The 13,975-nt window shown below is 37.5% G+C and overlaps 2 protein-coding genes across 3 annotated transcripts in view; one reads left to right on the top strand and one right to left on the bottom strand.

The window, feature by feature from the left end:
- Positions 1–13,975, bottom strand: part of LOC114002847 (GTP-binding protein 10-like) — a 52,611-nt gene that overhangs the window by 16,311 nt on the left and 22,325 nt on the right. For both annotated transcript variants that reach the window (XM_027749191.2, XM_027749192.2), the window contains exons 21-22: positions 13,667–13,753; positions 11,813–11,917 (exon numbers count right to left, since the gene is read on the bottom strand). In XM_027749191.2, coding sequence (XP_027604992.1) covers positions 11,813–11,917; positions 13,667–13,753 — 192 coding nt within the window. The remainder of the gene's footprint in view (positions 1–11,812; positions 11,918–13,666; positions 13,754–13,975) is intronic.
- Positions 4,613–6,100, top strand: FAM237B (family with sequence similarity 237 member B). The gene is made up of 2 exons (XM_027749201.2): positions 4,613–5,046; positions 5,761–6,100. The coding sequence occupies exons 1-2, from the start codon at positions 4,665–4,667 to the stop codon at positions 5,784–5,786; spliced, it is 408 nt and encodes a 135-aa protein (XP_027605002.1). The 5' UTR covers positions 4,613–4,664; the 3' UTR covers positions 5,787–6,100.

The raw sequence follows: 13,975 nt of genomic DNA, 5'->3' as shown, positions 1-13,975 counted from the left end.
CAGTTTTACCACTATGTTTCTCTTCTCTCATGATATAAATCACTAGGTAGAGTGCTGTCATCAACTCTAACAAGAGGAAGCCATAAAATCTCTTTTCCCAACAATTTTAAAATTTCCACCAGCAGTTTTTTGCAATTTGTGCTATATGTGCTGTTCTTCTCAGTCTAGGAAAGAACTAACTTCAACGGAAATATGTAGAAATTAAGCTGAAATATTTTAGCAACACAGCTTTATTTAAAGTAGAGTTGAAATAATTAAAAAATACAAGTCAGGTATTCATGTCCTTGTCTTTCTGAACATCCACACAATGGTTCATTGCAATGCTGGGAAGCTGGCATGAAAGTCTTTATAATTAAAAGAAATAACTACACCAACATACCCAAGGTCCAAATGTTCTAAAATATTGATGTATTAATTTTACAGTTTTATTAAAAAAGATAAAGAGATCTAACCAATGCCAAAGATACACTCTTCAGTACAACAAAGTCCCACTAGATGGAGGCACCTCATCTGCAGTAAGGAATAAGCTGAAGTACAACAGTTTAAAATACATGCTATAGAAATACTATTGATGTTGGCAGAATTTTGAGGGAAACATTTTATCTTGCCCAAGTTTGTCTATTCTAAAAAATTAAAAATCAAAGAAATAGTCACTTTTACTATGAGCCATGAGCCATATGAGCCATCTCATAAAACTTAAGTGTAAAACAGCTGTGCTGGAGGCTGTAGGTTTACATGTGGCATATGCTGCATCTTTGGAATTCTTTCTGAACTCCTGCAGAACAAAGAACACAACACAATTTTTCTCTAAATCCCCTTTATATTTAGTCACTAGCTCAACAAAGTCTGCTTTCCCAAGTCCTTGGACAGGGTCCCTGGTTTTAAGGGCTTTTCCCTTGAGCCCAAGCTTTTATGTAGCTTTCAGGTACGTTAGATTTTACGAAGGTGGTCACAGACTGACTTTCCTTGACCTTACTTGTTCTGAAATAGAAATTGTAATAACAATACTTACTTAATAAACATGATCAGTGTCTGTCTTTGTGGTGCTTCCATCCTACAAACTTCACATAACATTCCACATGATTATTATTTGCCAATAATTTTGATCTCTGTCAACTTAAATCCTTGTTCCAGGTGGCATCCTCCCACAGATGATGATCCCTCAGTGCTTGACTGACAAGATGCATAACACCAGAAAGGAAAACGAAATATGAAAGTCAGCCTTCAGAATCATTTTGACATTTTTTTAGATATTACCGAAGAATTTTAACATAAATAGAGAACATTGTTGATGAGGTGGCATTTTAAAAAGAAATCTTTTTATTCAAAAGGATTTTTCTAAGAAAAATCTGTTCCTTAGCATTTTAATTTCTGTAGTTGTGTTCTAGGAATATCTTGTTTTAAGATTAAAAATGGTGCATTTATTAACTTGATTAGGAAAAGCAAGAGAAGAATGATAAAAATAAATCTGTAGGATGAAGAAATGTTATTGAAGGCTGCCATCAGTGGCTGTTGGATTAAAATGAAATCACTGTGTACCACTATCCTGTGCTACTACACGTGGATGTTTTAAGCAGGAATGAAATGAGAAAAAGGAATTGATGCCATAACCAAGCAGCTGTGCAACTGTCCACTTCTTTACATGTCTTCAAATGCCTTTGAAATTTGGCTGTTTCACTGTGAGATTGATCACACTAATAAATTCAATAGTGCATAAAGCAAACTAAAAGGGAAAAGGTTTTCTTAACTTGAAAACTTACTGAATGTTATTTTTTATTAGTGATATGAAGGAGCTTTCTTAAAGGTAGGTTCTTTCTACAGCCTTCCGAATACTTTAACCTCTTTGGTTATGGAAGCTGCCTTAGAATTTCAAGGAGTAATTATATCTAATAGCACTTTAGCTCCTTTCAGTGATACAAAGAGTTCAGAGATAAGCTAACTGTATTCCAGTCTTGCAGATATTTTTGTCTATATGACTGTGTAGGTTCAAACATGGCTTACTTTTTGAAGCAAGATTTTGAAATTATGTTGACATTGCTTGGCTGCAAAGGCTTCCAGAAGATACCTAATTAATCTGAACACTGTCATTTTAGAGCAGATTTGTATTTGTGTTTAAGTACTGTGTATACTGGCTTTTAGACAGTAATCATTATATTTCCACTTGAAATAACAGACTGTTCCTATCATGTTCAAGTCCACCAAAGCATATTATGAACCTTTACAGACCCAATTTTACTACATATTTATCCTTTTCCATTACTTCAAACATTGTCCCTACATGTTCTGGTGGGCAAACAGGAACATGGATGGAAACCTAGGTTTTTGAAATAGGAGTTCATTAAATGAGAGTGTTCATGTTACTGATTCGGAGAAAGATTTGCTGTCCATTGTGTTTTTCTCCCTCTGACAGCCCTCTGCCTCTCCTCTTCCCTGACACCCACCTCCACGAAGGCAGTCTCTCCAGGTGAGGCCCCAGCCCAGCCTGGGCTCACACTGGTGACTGCTGCAGAAAGAGGTGGGGCTGCCACAGCCACAGCTCCCTCCACCCTTCCACCGACCTGAGTTCAGCTGTTGCTGCTGCTGCTTTGCCAGTGCCAGAGTCGTCCCTGTGCAGTGTAATTGCAGCATCCTTGGAGCATCCAACAGCTGCCGGGCACTTGCAGCCCTCTCATGAATTTCTTTCTTTTTCTTCAAGTGGCTGACTTCTGTTGCTTCAAGGCTACTATTTTCCATCTCCTCACAGAAACACTGTAAGTACAACTTCTGCTGTGTCTCCTTAGTTATTACCTCTGTGAAATTCATCTGTCTTGTACTGAATAGTAGGAGTTACAAGTTAAAAGAGGTTTGTTGCGGTCTCTGCTCCTGTTTGAGGTATTCAACTGGACCATTAGCATTTTAGTTTTTAGCTGGATTAAAACATGAAATGAAATCAAAACAACTAAAAATGTTGGTGGTTTCCTGGTTGCCTTTTTCCTACATTGTAGCTAAATTGACAGTTTATCCTTTCTCTGAATGCTGGTGCCTAGTGAATAGTGGAAGTGAGAAGAGAAGCATTTCCATCCCTACTTATTTGCTGGAATGAGTTTTGTAAAGCGCAAGGAAGAGAAACTTTAATGCATATTGATAAACTCTTGGGATGCTGAGGCAGTTAATCCTGCTGCCTGCTGGAATGCAGCTGGCCAAGGATGTTTTAAAAAGGAGCTAGGCTGGGGGTATCAGTTTGTCTCAGTTCCTTGGGTTCTGAAGCTGAGGTAAAGGAATACATGACTTTAGGGACCTCGGATGTCTGCAGCAGTGTGATTACACCTTCAAACTAAAAATCATCCCATTTCAAGCTGTCCTGTTTCCTGACCTGGTTTGGTATGACCTGAACTCCATGGTGTCACCTCAACTCTGTATTCTTAAAGACATTTCACATAAATGTTGTATTATCTATGGATTGGCCTCTCTTTAATTGCATCACTAGGAGCTGCAGAAAGGATATCAGGATGTTAACACTCTGAAGACATCATAGACTAACTTTTCATATTGACAGTGCCAGAGATATTCAGAATGGGAGAACATACTTGCAGTTCTGGCCTAGTTCCCACTAAAATTTGCACAGTTGCCGAAAATGTTGCCTTTTATCTGCATAAAACCTCACATAATTTTATAATTGTTTTTTACATTCTGAATTGGAAACTGTGGGAGTGAGTATGGCACCAGCTACTTGACAGAGAATTGATTTAGGACACCAATATAAGGGGCAGTATCTGAGAGTCTTGACTGTCTTTTCACACTTTTTATGCTCATTTGATTTTTTGTTGGTTTTACTTTTTTTTGTTTGTTTTACAGTGCTATTCCACTGTACTTTATCCTGATAGGAAGGACTGATTAAAAAAAAAATTATCAGGTGTTTTAGTGATGTTCTGTCTATACTTGCCTCAAGGATATGGAATACACATCATAGGAAAACTGCATTTTTCCCAGAGGGAATCCATGTGTAATAATGAATACACATTCTGTAGCATTTGAAGTTCTCATTATGCCTCCTGTATTATTGCTCTTTCCATCTCCATTTCTCCAGATAGTTTCTGTGTTTTGAATATATGGTAGAAATAATTGTGCCAAAAGTTTACTTAATTTTCTAACATAAGCCAGAAAGGAATTTGCCTTTTTCCAGTCTTTCAACACCTACTGAATGAGTTCAGAACGTGCTAATGCTCACCCAGTAGAGTGTATGGTCTGGTTTACCATACCTTCATTACCATCTTTCTGAGTTGAGCTTTTCCATGAAAGACTGGCTATTTATAGCTCTGTTACTTGTTTGATAGCGTACCACTAGTATTCTTTAAACATCTGCTATTGACCTGATTTTACTCATGATCCAAGTGCAGGAGTTTAAGGGAAGAAGTCTTGGTCTCAAGGAGCCTTTCTGACATAAGGTCTGGTCACTTCAAACTTTCTGCTTCAGGGTCTCATGTTCTAAACAGCATTAACGATTTCCAGCCTAGCTTCTGTGTCAGGGTTTATTGACTGGTATTTATTACGTGGTTTAAAAAAAAAAAGTATTTTTCTGTATATATGAATGAATGCATTAATAGTCTCTTGGGGTACCCTTGAACTACATAGTGGTAGAATGACTGTGATTGTATATGCTTCATTTTCAGGTATCTTGTTGAAGTATGGAATTTGTATGGAAACGAAGGTGGTATCTTCAGCTGGGCTGTATATTGATAGTGAATTTGGTTTATGCCAATCTAGACTATCAAAAAGAAACTCCGCCAAGCCTGGGTGAGATTGACCATCAGTGCTGGGAGGTATCATCCCATGGGTTGGTGGAGATGAAGAAACTCAAGGTAGCAGATACAGTCATCGCTCTCTGGGACTTCATGATGTTCCTAAAGGAATCCCCTAAGCCCAAGCACAATGAACTCTTCAATGATTTAGCCCAGAACTTCTGGGATATGTATGTAGACTGTGTGCTCTCAAGATCCCATGGAATGGGCAGAAGGCAATTAACATCTCCCAAATATTCTTCCACATACTCACACAGAACTTTAGAAGGTAATTATAGGATATGGTGTTAGTCTGTTATGTACTGACATTAAAATGAACCACTGCTTTAACCTTGTCCTTGATTGTTTAGACAACTCAATATAATAATTTCCAGTTTTCTATCTCTACTTGTCAAAAGTGTTTGCATCTTTCAAAAGTAGCTGCTTTCACAATACATTAGTCACTAGTCGTCAGGGCACTACATTTCTATATTTAACAAAGTGTAAAATATGTTGGGTATGCACATGGGAGTGTATGGAAATGGATGCTGAATTCTCTGTTTACCACTGTGTGCATATCAATGATAATACATTAATACAATAGTTACAATACTATTCCTGGTATTCAGACTTCAGTCTCAGCTTTGGGGAATTATCCCTCTGTGAAAAGGGAAGACCAAATCCCTGACTGTTTGAACCATATTCTTCCCGTTAAAACTACTAACACCTAATGTGATTTAATGGTCACTGTGAATCACTAAACAGTGACAGATTCTGGTCATCATTGCCTGGGATGAGTTTGAACTGAGATCATGTACTGGCTTTACATCTTACTAACCAGTCCTAGATCTGTTATCTCCTTTCCTCCTCAGCAATGGACTTTTTTTTCTGATGTACCCAGTCAGATGATTTAGGTTTTCAGACTGAACATGGAGATCATTTAATCCTGGCTTTCCTAACATATTGCTTAGACAATAACTACCTTTCTTTCATAATCTTGCAGGGTCTGCTTTCACCAACCGATTTTAGGCCGAAAGGGGAGAAAATTAAGATACCTCAGCAAGGCAACATCAAAATGAAGGAGCACAAAAACACAACATATATTGTAGATGCTTAGACAAATCCTTTGGCATGGTTAAATTTTTTTTTTCTTTTCCTTGTATAAAGTTCTTAATCACTGCTAAACTGATAAGTATATGAGCCCCCATATTGTCACTTTTGCTTTCCTGTCTTGCAATCGACCAATCTTGGCTTTTCCACACTGCATGGTCTGAATGATTTTGTGTTTTGAACTTTGTTTTACCTTTGTTCTCTCAGGTAAGATTGTAAGTCTGCATGTGTCATATTTTTGTAGTCTTGTCTTTTCCAATAATTCTCTTTTTAAAAAGTTAATTTTGATGGAAACCCAGTATATTTTTATACATTAAGCAATGGAGAAAATATCAACAAACATATTTTATACAGTGTCTGGCAGATACTATTTAATTCTAAGAACTGAAAAAACAGAAGTGTGACATCAAGCTAACGAGAAGGATTATGCTCATTGTAATGTCCTGTGCAGTCTAAACTTTGTATTTTATCACTGCTTATTCTAAGCTATGGATTAATTAAAATATTTTTCTAAGTAGCAAGGTTTGAATACTAGTAATTTTCTTGTCTATTAATATGTTATTTGAAAAGCCACCACTCCGTTACATTAAGAACAGTGCTTTACGCAAGCCTGCAAATAAGGTGATGCAATCCATCCCCGTCACAGCAGGCAAGAGGTGAGGAGAGACCCTGCACCAAGTGGTTTGAAAGACTGAGAGACTGACTTGACTACTGCTCCCAGTGTAAACCATTGAGCATGGATAAAATAATTCATGGAGATTAACCACCTAGATAATCCAGTTCTTCTGAGCACAAAAAGCCTAAGAAATGGTGACTGTTCTCCGCTTTACTCCTTGGGCAATGCAGCTTGTTCAGCCCTTGTTGTATTCTAGACTGTTATGAGATTCCAGCTGGTTTTTATTATTGTAGGAAAGAGTACTTATGCAGTAATGGCATATAAACCTCCATAAGTAACAAGAAATCCATCCCACATAATGCCTAGCTCATATATAGTTTGTAAAATATCCAGCAAGTCTTATAGATTTGTAAATGTTTATTTAGGTAAACACAATATTGAACCGCATCTTCTAAAATTTGTCTCCTACAGTATTTTGGAGAGGGTAAAAAAGTAGTGAGAGATTTCTCTTTACCCATGAGACTTTAACAGTTCCAGGAGCCTCTAGGTAGTTGCGAACTGAGGTTTCTAAAGCATTCATGTGGGCAGAGCTCAGCTCATAGTATAAAGCATATTTTAGGGAAACTGCCTTTTAGACCAAGATTGGACCATCTCCACTCCTACGCTCAGAGAAATAAAACCAAATTATTTTATTCCCCTCTCCCACTGCCTCCTATGCAAATTTTTATGTTTGTATATGTATTTATATGTAATTATGAAACCCTTCGTGATTTAATGAGTATCACTGTAAGTTCCTGATATAAATAATATTTTAAATACACCTTTTCTTTTGAGCAAACAGAGGGAGTCATGACGTACCCAAATCCAGCAGTTTCAGGAATCTGTTCCAGCAATATCCAGTTTATAAAGCGGCACACTATATTGCATTGGCAACAAATGTTTTAACTGTCATGAATCAAATAAATAAATTCCCCTTGTTCACAAATAATTTTATTCATTACCTACAGAATTGTCAAACTATAATAACATTTTAAAGGTGATGTTTCCTGTATGAATGGTCTTTTAATTGAATGTAAGAGCAAAGTATCCTATGCAATTTTAAAGGCTTCATCTTTCTTCACACTGTCTTTCTTTGAATTAGCTTTCTGTAGGAGATAAAGGTGCTTAGCATCTACCATAATTGGCTGCAGAATGCTTGAACAATCAAGTGCTATGGTCACCCTGTGGCGTCTGCCAAAGGGGCAGGTGATTGTGAACCACAGGAACACAGCACCATAAGCAGCAGCAGCAAACAAATTCCAGGTGGACATACTATGATGGACATGTCTATGACAGAGCCATGGAAAGTCACAGCTGGATACCCCAGGGATGTCTGCATGAGGGATTAACATGGAAGGAATGGGAAGACCTTTTCTTCCACCAGAACTCCTGCTCTGTTCCATCCCTAGGTTACAGCAGGGACAGCAAGCCCAGTTTCTTGGGTGTCATGTGTCCCCTGCCCCCTTGACAGCCAGACCATGGTCCATGGCTGGCTGGGAAAATTAAATGTTGTCTGTGCTGCAGCAAGCCTTGTGTTAGTATTAATTAATTAAGTATAAACGTAAGCATTTGGGGAAATTCTATCCCCTTTCTTCTCCAGTCATTATTAATTTACATTAATGCTCAATTAATAAGAGCATTTGCTTGCAGTCAGAGTGTCTGTAGCAGAAGCACAATGTAGTTGGGGGAGATATTCTGTGGGGCTCACTTTGTGCCTGATTTAGTTTTTGCATAAGCAAAACTGATTTCCAGTCAAAAGTTCTTCTTTATCCATACCTTGGCTACACTCTACTGCTGTAGTCTTTGCTCAAAAATTGGAAGGACTTACAGAATTCCTCTAAGTTTTGTTTTTATTTTTAAATAGGCCTTTGCCTTGCTGCCAGTAGTAATGAGTCACCCACATATTCACATATGTGCAAGCATGTAAAAAACCCTCTAAATGTCACAGTCTTTGGTCTCCTAGCAAAATATTTATTGTTTGGTTTTAATCGTGAAAAGACAACGGAGCATACAATCTCTCAAGCAGTAATAAAGGAGCAAAGCTGCTGCAGAGTTGTCAGAGAAATATAAACATAAATAACTGAGCAAGACTTTACTTGACACAGAGGACTTCAGTAAGACAATATCTATATACCTTAGCTAACATTTCTTGCAGGCAGGCAAGAAATACACATCCAGGGTTGTTTTATAAAACATACTTAAACTTCATCAGGATAATTTTGGGAAAAAATGTCATAACGAAAGTAGATTATAGTTAAAAAGTATCAGTCAGCAGAGGGCCGGTTTAGAGACTTTTCTAAACTTCAAGTACCATTTTTCATATAGCTGTTTAATTTTACTTCATTATTTTCTTAGAGTTCTTATTTTTATAAAATTTAAGTAGACTATTTTGAAACAAAAATATAGCAAATTCTGGCATTGCCCAAATTAAGAGAGAAGAAAATATCTTAGAAACTGAGCTATCTACATAAAAGTCTGCTGCTTACCAGCTTGTGTTGGTATTCTAGAGGTGCTAGGGTGGAAGAGGATGAGTTTTTGTTGGAGACCATATGAGTAATAGCCCAACAAATAATTAGATTAATAAGACAATTTAAAGAGCTGTGGACAACCCATAATGAAGACTGAGAAAAGTAGGTGTCAGAAGTCCTGATGCTAAAGGTGGCAATTCAAGAAACAAAATGGACTTGGACAAGAATGACGTGGGTATGGTATCCAGGAAAATGAAGAACTGAATGTGTTTATGTGAAGGTTTGTCACCCTGCTCAATGAGATACTTAAACTGCAATGTGTGGAATGTATCAGCAAGAGATGGAAATATAAATAGCAGACCTACTGATGGTGGATACTAGCTCACAAAGTTATTAGACTCAACATACCTGTCTACCATACTGTACAGGGTACTTTATTAATAAAACATCCCCATATTCTTATTAATTAAGGGAAAATACAATTTTACTCTCAAGATGTTCTAAGCAATTTATCAAAGCATTACAAATAGATTTTATCCTGTATCTACAGATAGGTAACTATATATTAATACTCAAAGCACTGTTTGGAACACTGTCTATTCTACAGGTACTGATTTTTTCTTGACTGAGTCCAATGTTTTATCTCTTTTGATCTTTTTTTGAGCCCCCCTTTACAGAGGGCTTTCCACGAGCAAGGTCTGTAACAGCCAGTGACCCTTGAATGAATTGACGAGGTGTACTTTCAACAGTTACTAAGCGACCAGGCCCGATCTGAAATACAAAATAAATACACTGCTTGACTTTCATGTTAGCATTTAAAAAAGATGAAAGTTAAATCATGAACTGTCTTTTGAAAATATTATTCAACTGGTGGAGATACCTCCGAGGTTTCTGAGGCCCACTAAAAATATCCTTTACACTAAATTCACAATTTGTTCCCATCAATAAAAAAAAAGAGAATGTTTTTCAGCAGGTGATTTTATGTGCTCTGCTTTTCTGCCTTCATTCGGATCTTATGAACTGAAAAAAAGAAAATCAAGCTTTTATTACAATAGAAGTTTGCTGTGCAATGCTATTTGGATTTGTATAGAATATCAACCACAGATTTTGTCCTCAGAATTTCGCTACACATTAGTACTTCAAAGGAAAAAAAAAGGAACAGACCCTCTTTGCAATTGCCTATAAGTACTGCTCCAGGAAGACTCCAAGACTGAAAGAGGCATACCCTTTACAGTCTCATTACTACTCTTTATACTGAATAGGTTTAGGTCTTTGAACAAAAATCCCTGAGTGACAGCTCTGTCTTAACTGTGACCTACTGAAACAAAAAATGCAACTCTTTGAGTGCATGTGGATCACATTTGATTACTTGACCTTAACTGGTTTGCAACAACCATCTTAGCTTAATCTTCATCTCGTGCTGCTAAGGGTGTTTGCCAGAGAGGAGGGAAGAAAATTGTTGCATAAAAAAAACTTTCTAGCCGTATCTGTCATTTGTAATTCTTCTAAGCAATGTACCCAAGGAATTTTATATGATGCTGCTGATGTATTAATTTTCTCAATACACTTACTTTGCAAAATGGACTAATCTTTTTCCTGTTTTTATCTACAGTTATTGAAATATTTCTTATAGAATCATGAAGATATTTTCTTGTTAAATCCTCTTCCTCAAAGAAATGAACAATCTTGGCTTGAGGTTCAAGCCTCTAAAATAAAATCTAACAATATATTTCTCTCTACTAACAATTGTCAGATCACCCATGTTTATATCTAAATTTTTCAGATACTTTCTGCAAAATATTGCTGTTTAACAGTATCAGTGATGTATATGCAAGTAAGTAAACTTTTCCAGCCCACTTCATCTTGCATCCACAGATGCTTCCCTCCATATCTTTCTGAAGTTTAGGGCAAAGATAATTTGATAAAAATCCTAGTCTGGCACTCTTGAGACAATCCCCTTGCTTCTCACTAAGCTTATCTCTTCTTCATCACATCAAATGTGAACTGTTTCTTTACTTTTTCAAGTTGCAGCCACCTTAGTTGTCATTATTCATTCATGCCGGAAAGCCCATGATAATAGAATCTCTCGTCTTGTACAAGTTTGAAAACAGCACCTCAGCTTGTTTCTCCTTATGTGTAAGAGTAACTTATAAGCAGCCATGAAACTATCCCTCCCCCTAAAATCCTCTTTAGCTGTGATGCTTACACAGAAACAATCCAGCTAGCTCAGAACCAGTTATTGACTAGAATGGGCATTCTCTCATGTCTTACCACATCTTGTCAAAACCCAACATCTAAACATGCTCTTAGGCCTGAATGAGATCTTAACAATGGCTTTTATTTTCTCACACTTGAACTAACTGACAGAAATGAGAAAAAAACAAAGTTTTCTGCAGATACAATGACTGGCTTATCTGCAGACAGTCAGGAACACATAACTGACAAAGAACCCCTCTGTGGATGTATTAGAGACCACACATTTATACAACAATAAATGAAGGAGATCTTGACCTCAGCAAGGTTTTCATGAGTGGCTGCCTCAGAAGAGCTACATGACAAGTAGCATAGGGACCATCTTGCCCACGCTTTTTCAGAGTAATTTGCAGATCTGAATCTCATTCTGACCAACTACTTGCCTGAGGATATGTCAGAACGGGAAACGGTGGTTTTCAGGAGACACAGATTCTGTCTTATATACTTGGAGCTTGTCAACATAAACATTCTTAAAGAAAGCATAAGCAGCAGCACATATATAGCCAGAATAAACCCCAAACCACTTTCATATTAATGGAAATAAAACAGTGTCATTGAAGATTACTTACTGTTGTATGCAGGCCTTCAATATCAGTAGAATGGACTGTCCCAGTTTGAGTCTTTACTTTAGGTCTGGAAGCGTCTATTGCTTTTTCCTGAAGCTTTTTTGCTTTCTGAAGATTAAAAAACAGGCAAAATTGTTTTAATCTGAATTAATTGTGTCATTTGCACTTGTTCAAAAATATACTAACAAAATGACAAAATAAATGAGGTGATAATCCTATTTCCTTTAATTGTAATACCATCCCTCTGGCTCGTAACTCTTTCTTGTACTGAAGACCTGAAAACAGAATAAATGGACGTGGCATTGCAAGGGCGGGAAGGGAATCCTCGCTGGCTGTGACCTGCGGGCTGTATTCTAACACACGGATGTGCATTAGCTGCTGTGAGCCTTCACCGCCACAAGAGCGCACTGTTGCCTCATGATCAGCTTGTCACCCCATGCACAGCACACACCTACATCGCCTTTCAGTCCCCAGCTGTTCTGAGGCATCACAACACAACCTCAATACATCCCTGTTGAATGTTTTCTTTTTCTGGACCTCATGAGCCCATCCCTCCAGCTTGTCAAGATCCTTTTGAACAGCAACCCCACCTCCCAGCATATGGATTGCTTCCTCCAGCTCAGTGTCAGAATCACAGAATGGTTTGGGTTGGAAGGGGACCTTAAAGATCATCTAGTTCCAACCCCTCTGCTGTGGACAGGGACACCTTTCATTAGACCAGGTTGCTCAGAGCTCCATCCAACTTGGCCTTCAACACCTCCAGGGATGGGGCATCCATACCTGGAATGGGGATGTGATGAGGATGGATAGTGATCCAATATGCAAGTAATCAATGAAAATGTTAAATCAACCCTATATTATCAACCCTATAATAAACTCTGAGGAATACCACTCAAAACTGACTGCTAGTTAAACTTTAATCACTGACCACTGTCCTTTGAGCTCATCAGTCCAGCCAGTTTTTCATCCAACTTGTAGTCTACCTGTATGTAGTTCAGTCCGTATCTCCCCATTTTGGCTACAAGAAGGCTACCACAAGACAAAAACCTTGCTAAAGCCAAGAGAATAGACATCTACCTTCCTCTTTCTCTAGAACAAATAATTTTTTCAGGCAATCACATTGGCAAGGCATGACTTGTCCTTGGTAAACCCATAACAGACGAACTACTTATCCCTCATGTGCCTAAGACAGCTTCCCAGGGACTCAGTTAAAACTAATGAGTCCGTAGTTCTCCAAATCCTTTTTGGGCCCCTTTTCATTTCTAATTCTAACATAGATCTTTACCACAGGCCAGGGAGGTGCTTGCACAGGGAGAAAATTGTTTTCCTTTACATCTTAGGGAAATGAGGAAAAATTAAATTTAGCTGCCAAAGCTTTGTTTAAGTCTGATTTCATTCATTCTACAACTTAATCTAATTCCCAAACAAGAATTCCAGTATTTTTTATGGTTTTTAGGGAAAGCACAAGTATTGCTAGAAGAAACTCCTTCATAAAATATTTCCCATCCTGAAAGATGTTTGCTGTACTAAAAATAGCATTAGAAAAAATTAAGAAAAAATTAAGAGAAGTAAGAATGAACAGACTTTTAGTTTCAACAGTTTCAGGACAAATATCCATATATACACACACCCCTCAATTGCAAGTGACAAGGTTGATCCTCAATCTGTGATTTTAATCAGAAGAGCAGAAGGATCAAAGCGAGTACATCTTACAGTTACTTATTCTATGTCTGCGTGAATATAAAATTTACTATATTCTAACTGAATAACCTCATAATTCATTAAGAAACGTCTCTGGAACTCTGCAATTATAACTACACCATCAACGTAAATTTTTTGCTCCATCAGATTTCTTACCTTCAGTGCCTCATAGTTTGATGTCCGAGTCAAGAAATTTTCCCAAGATTTATTTATCATTTCCCTCTGCTTACGTGTAGCTCGGATCTGTAATATAAATGAGATTTACAAGGTGCAATACAGTCCTATTCTCATGAGCTTTTCTGAATTCTCTGCTTGTGCTGTTTGAAAGGTGTGTTCACCTATGCCCCTTTAGCTACCTTAGATCATCCCTCTCACCTGAAATTGGATAATAATGTTGTAGTAAAGTACTTGTTTAAAAACTTCATTTATGCACTGCCTTTAAAAACAAAAAGAAGCTTACTTGCT

The sequence above is a fragment of the Pipra filicauda genome, unplaced genomic scaffold, assembly GCF_003945595.2.
Source record: "Pipra filicauda isolate LSUMZ 115617 unplaced genomic scaffold, ASM394559v2 scaffold105_size2325265_pilon, whole genome shotgun sequence".
Classification (NCBI taxonomy): Eukaryota; Metazoa; Chordata; class Aves; order Passeriformes; family Pipridae; genus Pipra; species Pipra filicauda.
The sequence above is the reverse complement of the archived record's forward strand: the minus strand, read 5'-3'. Positions and strand labels throughout refer to the sequence as shown.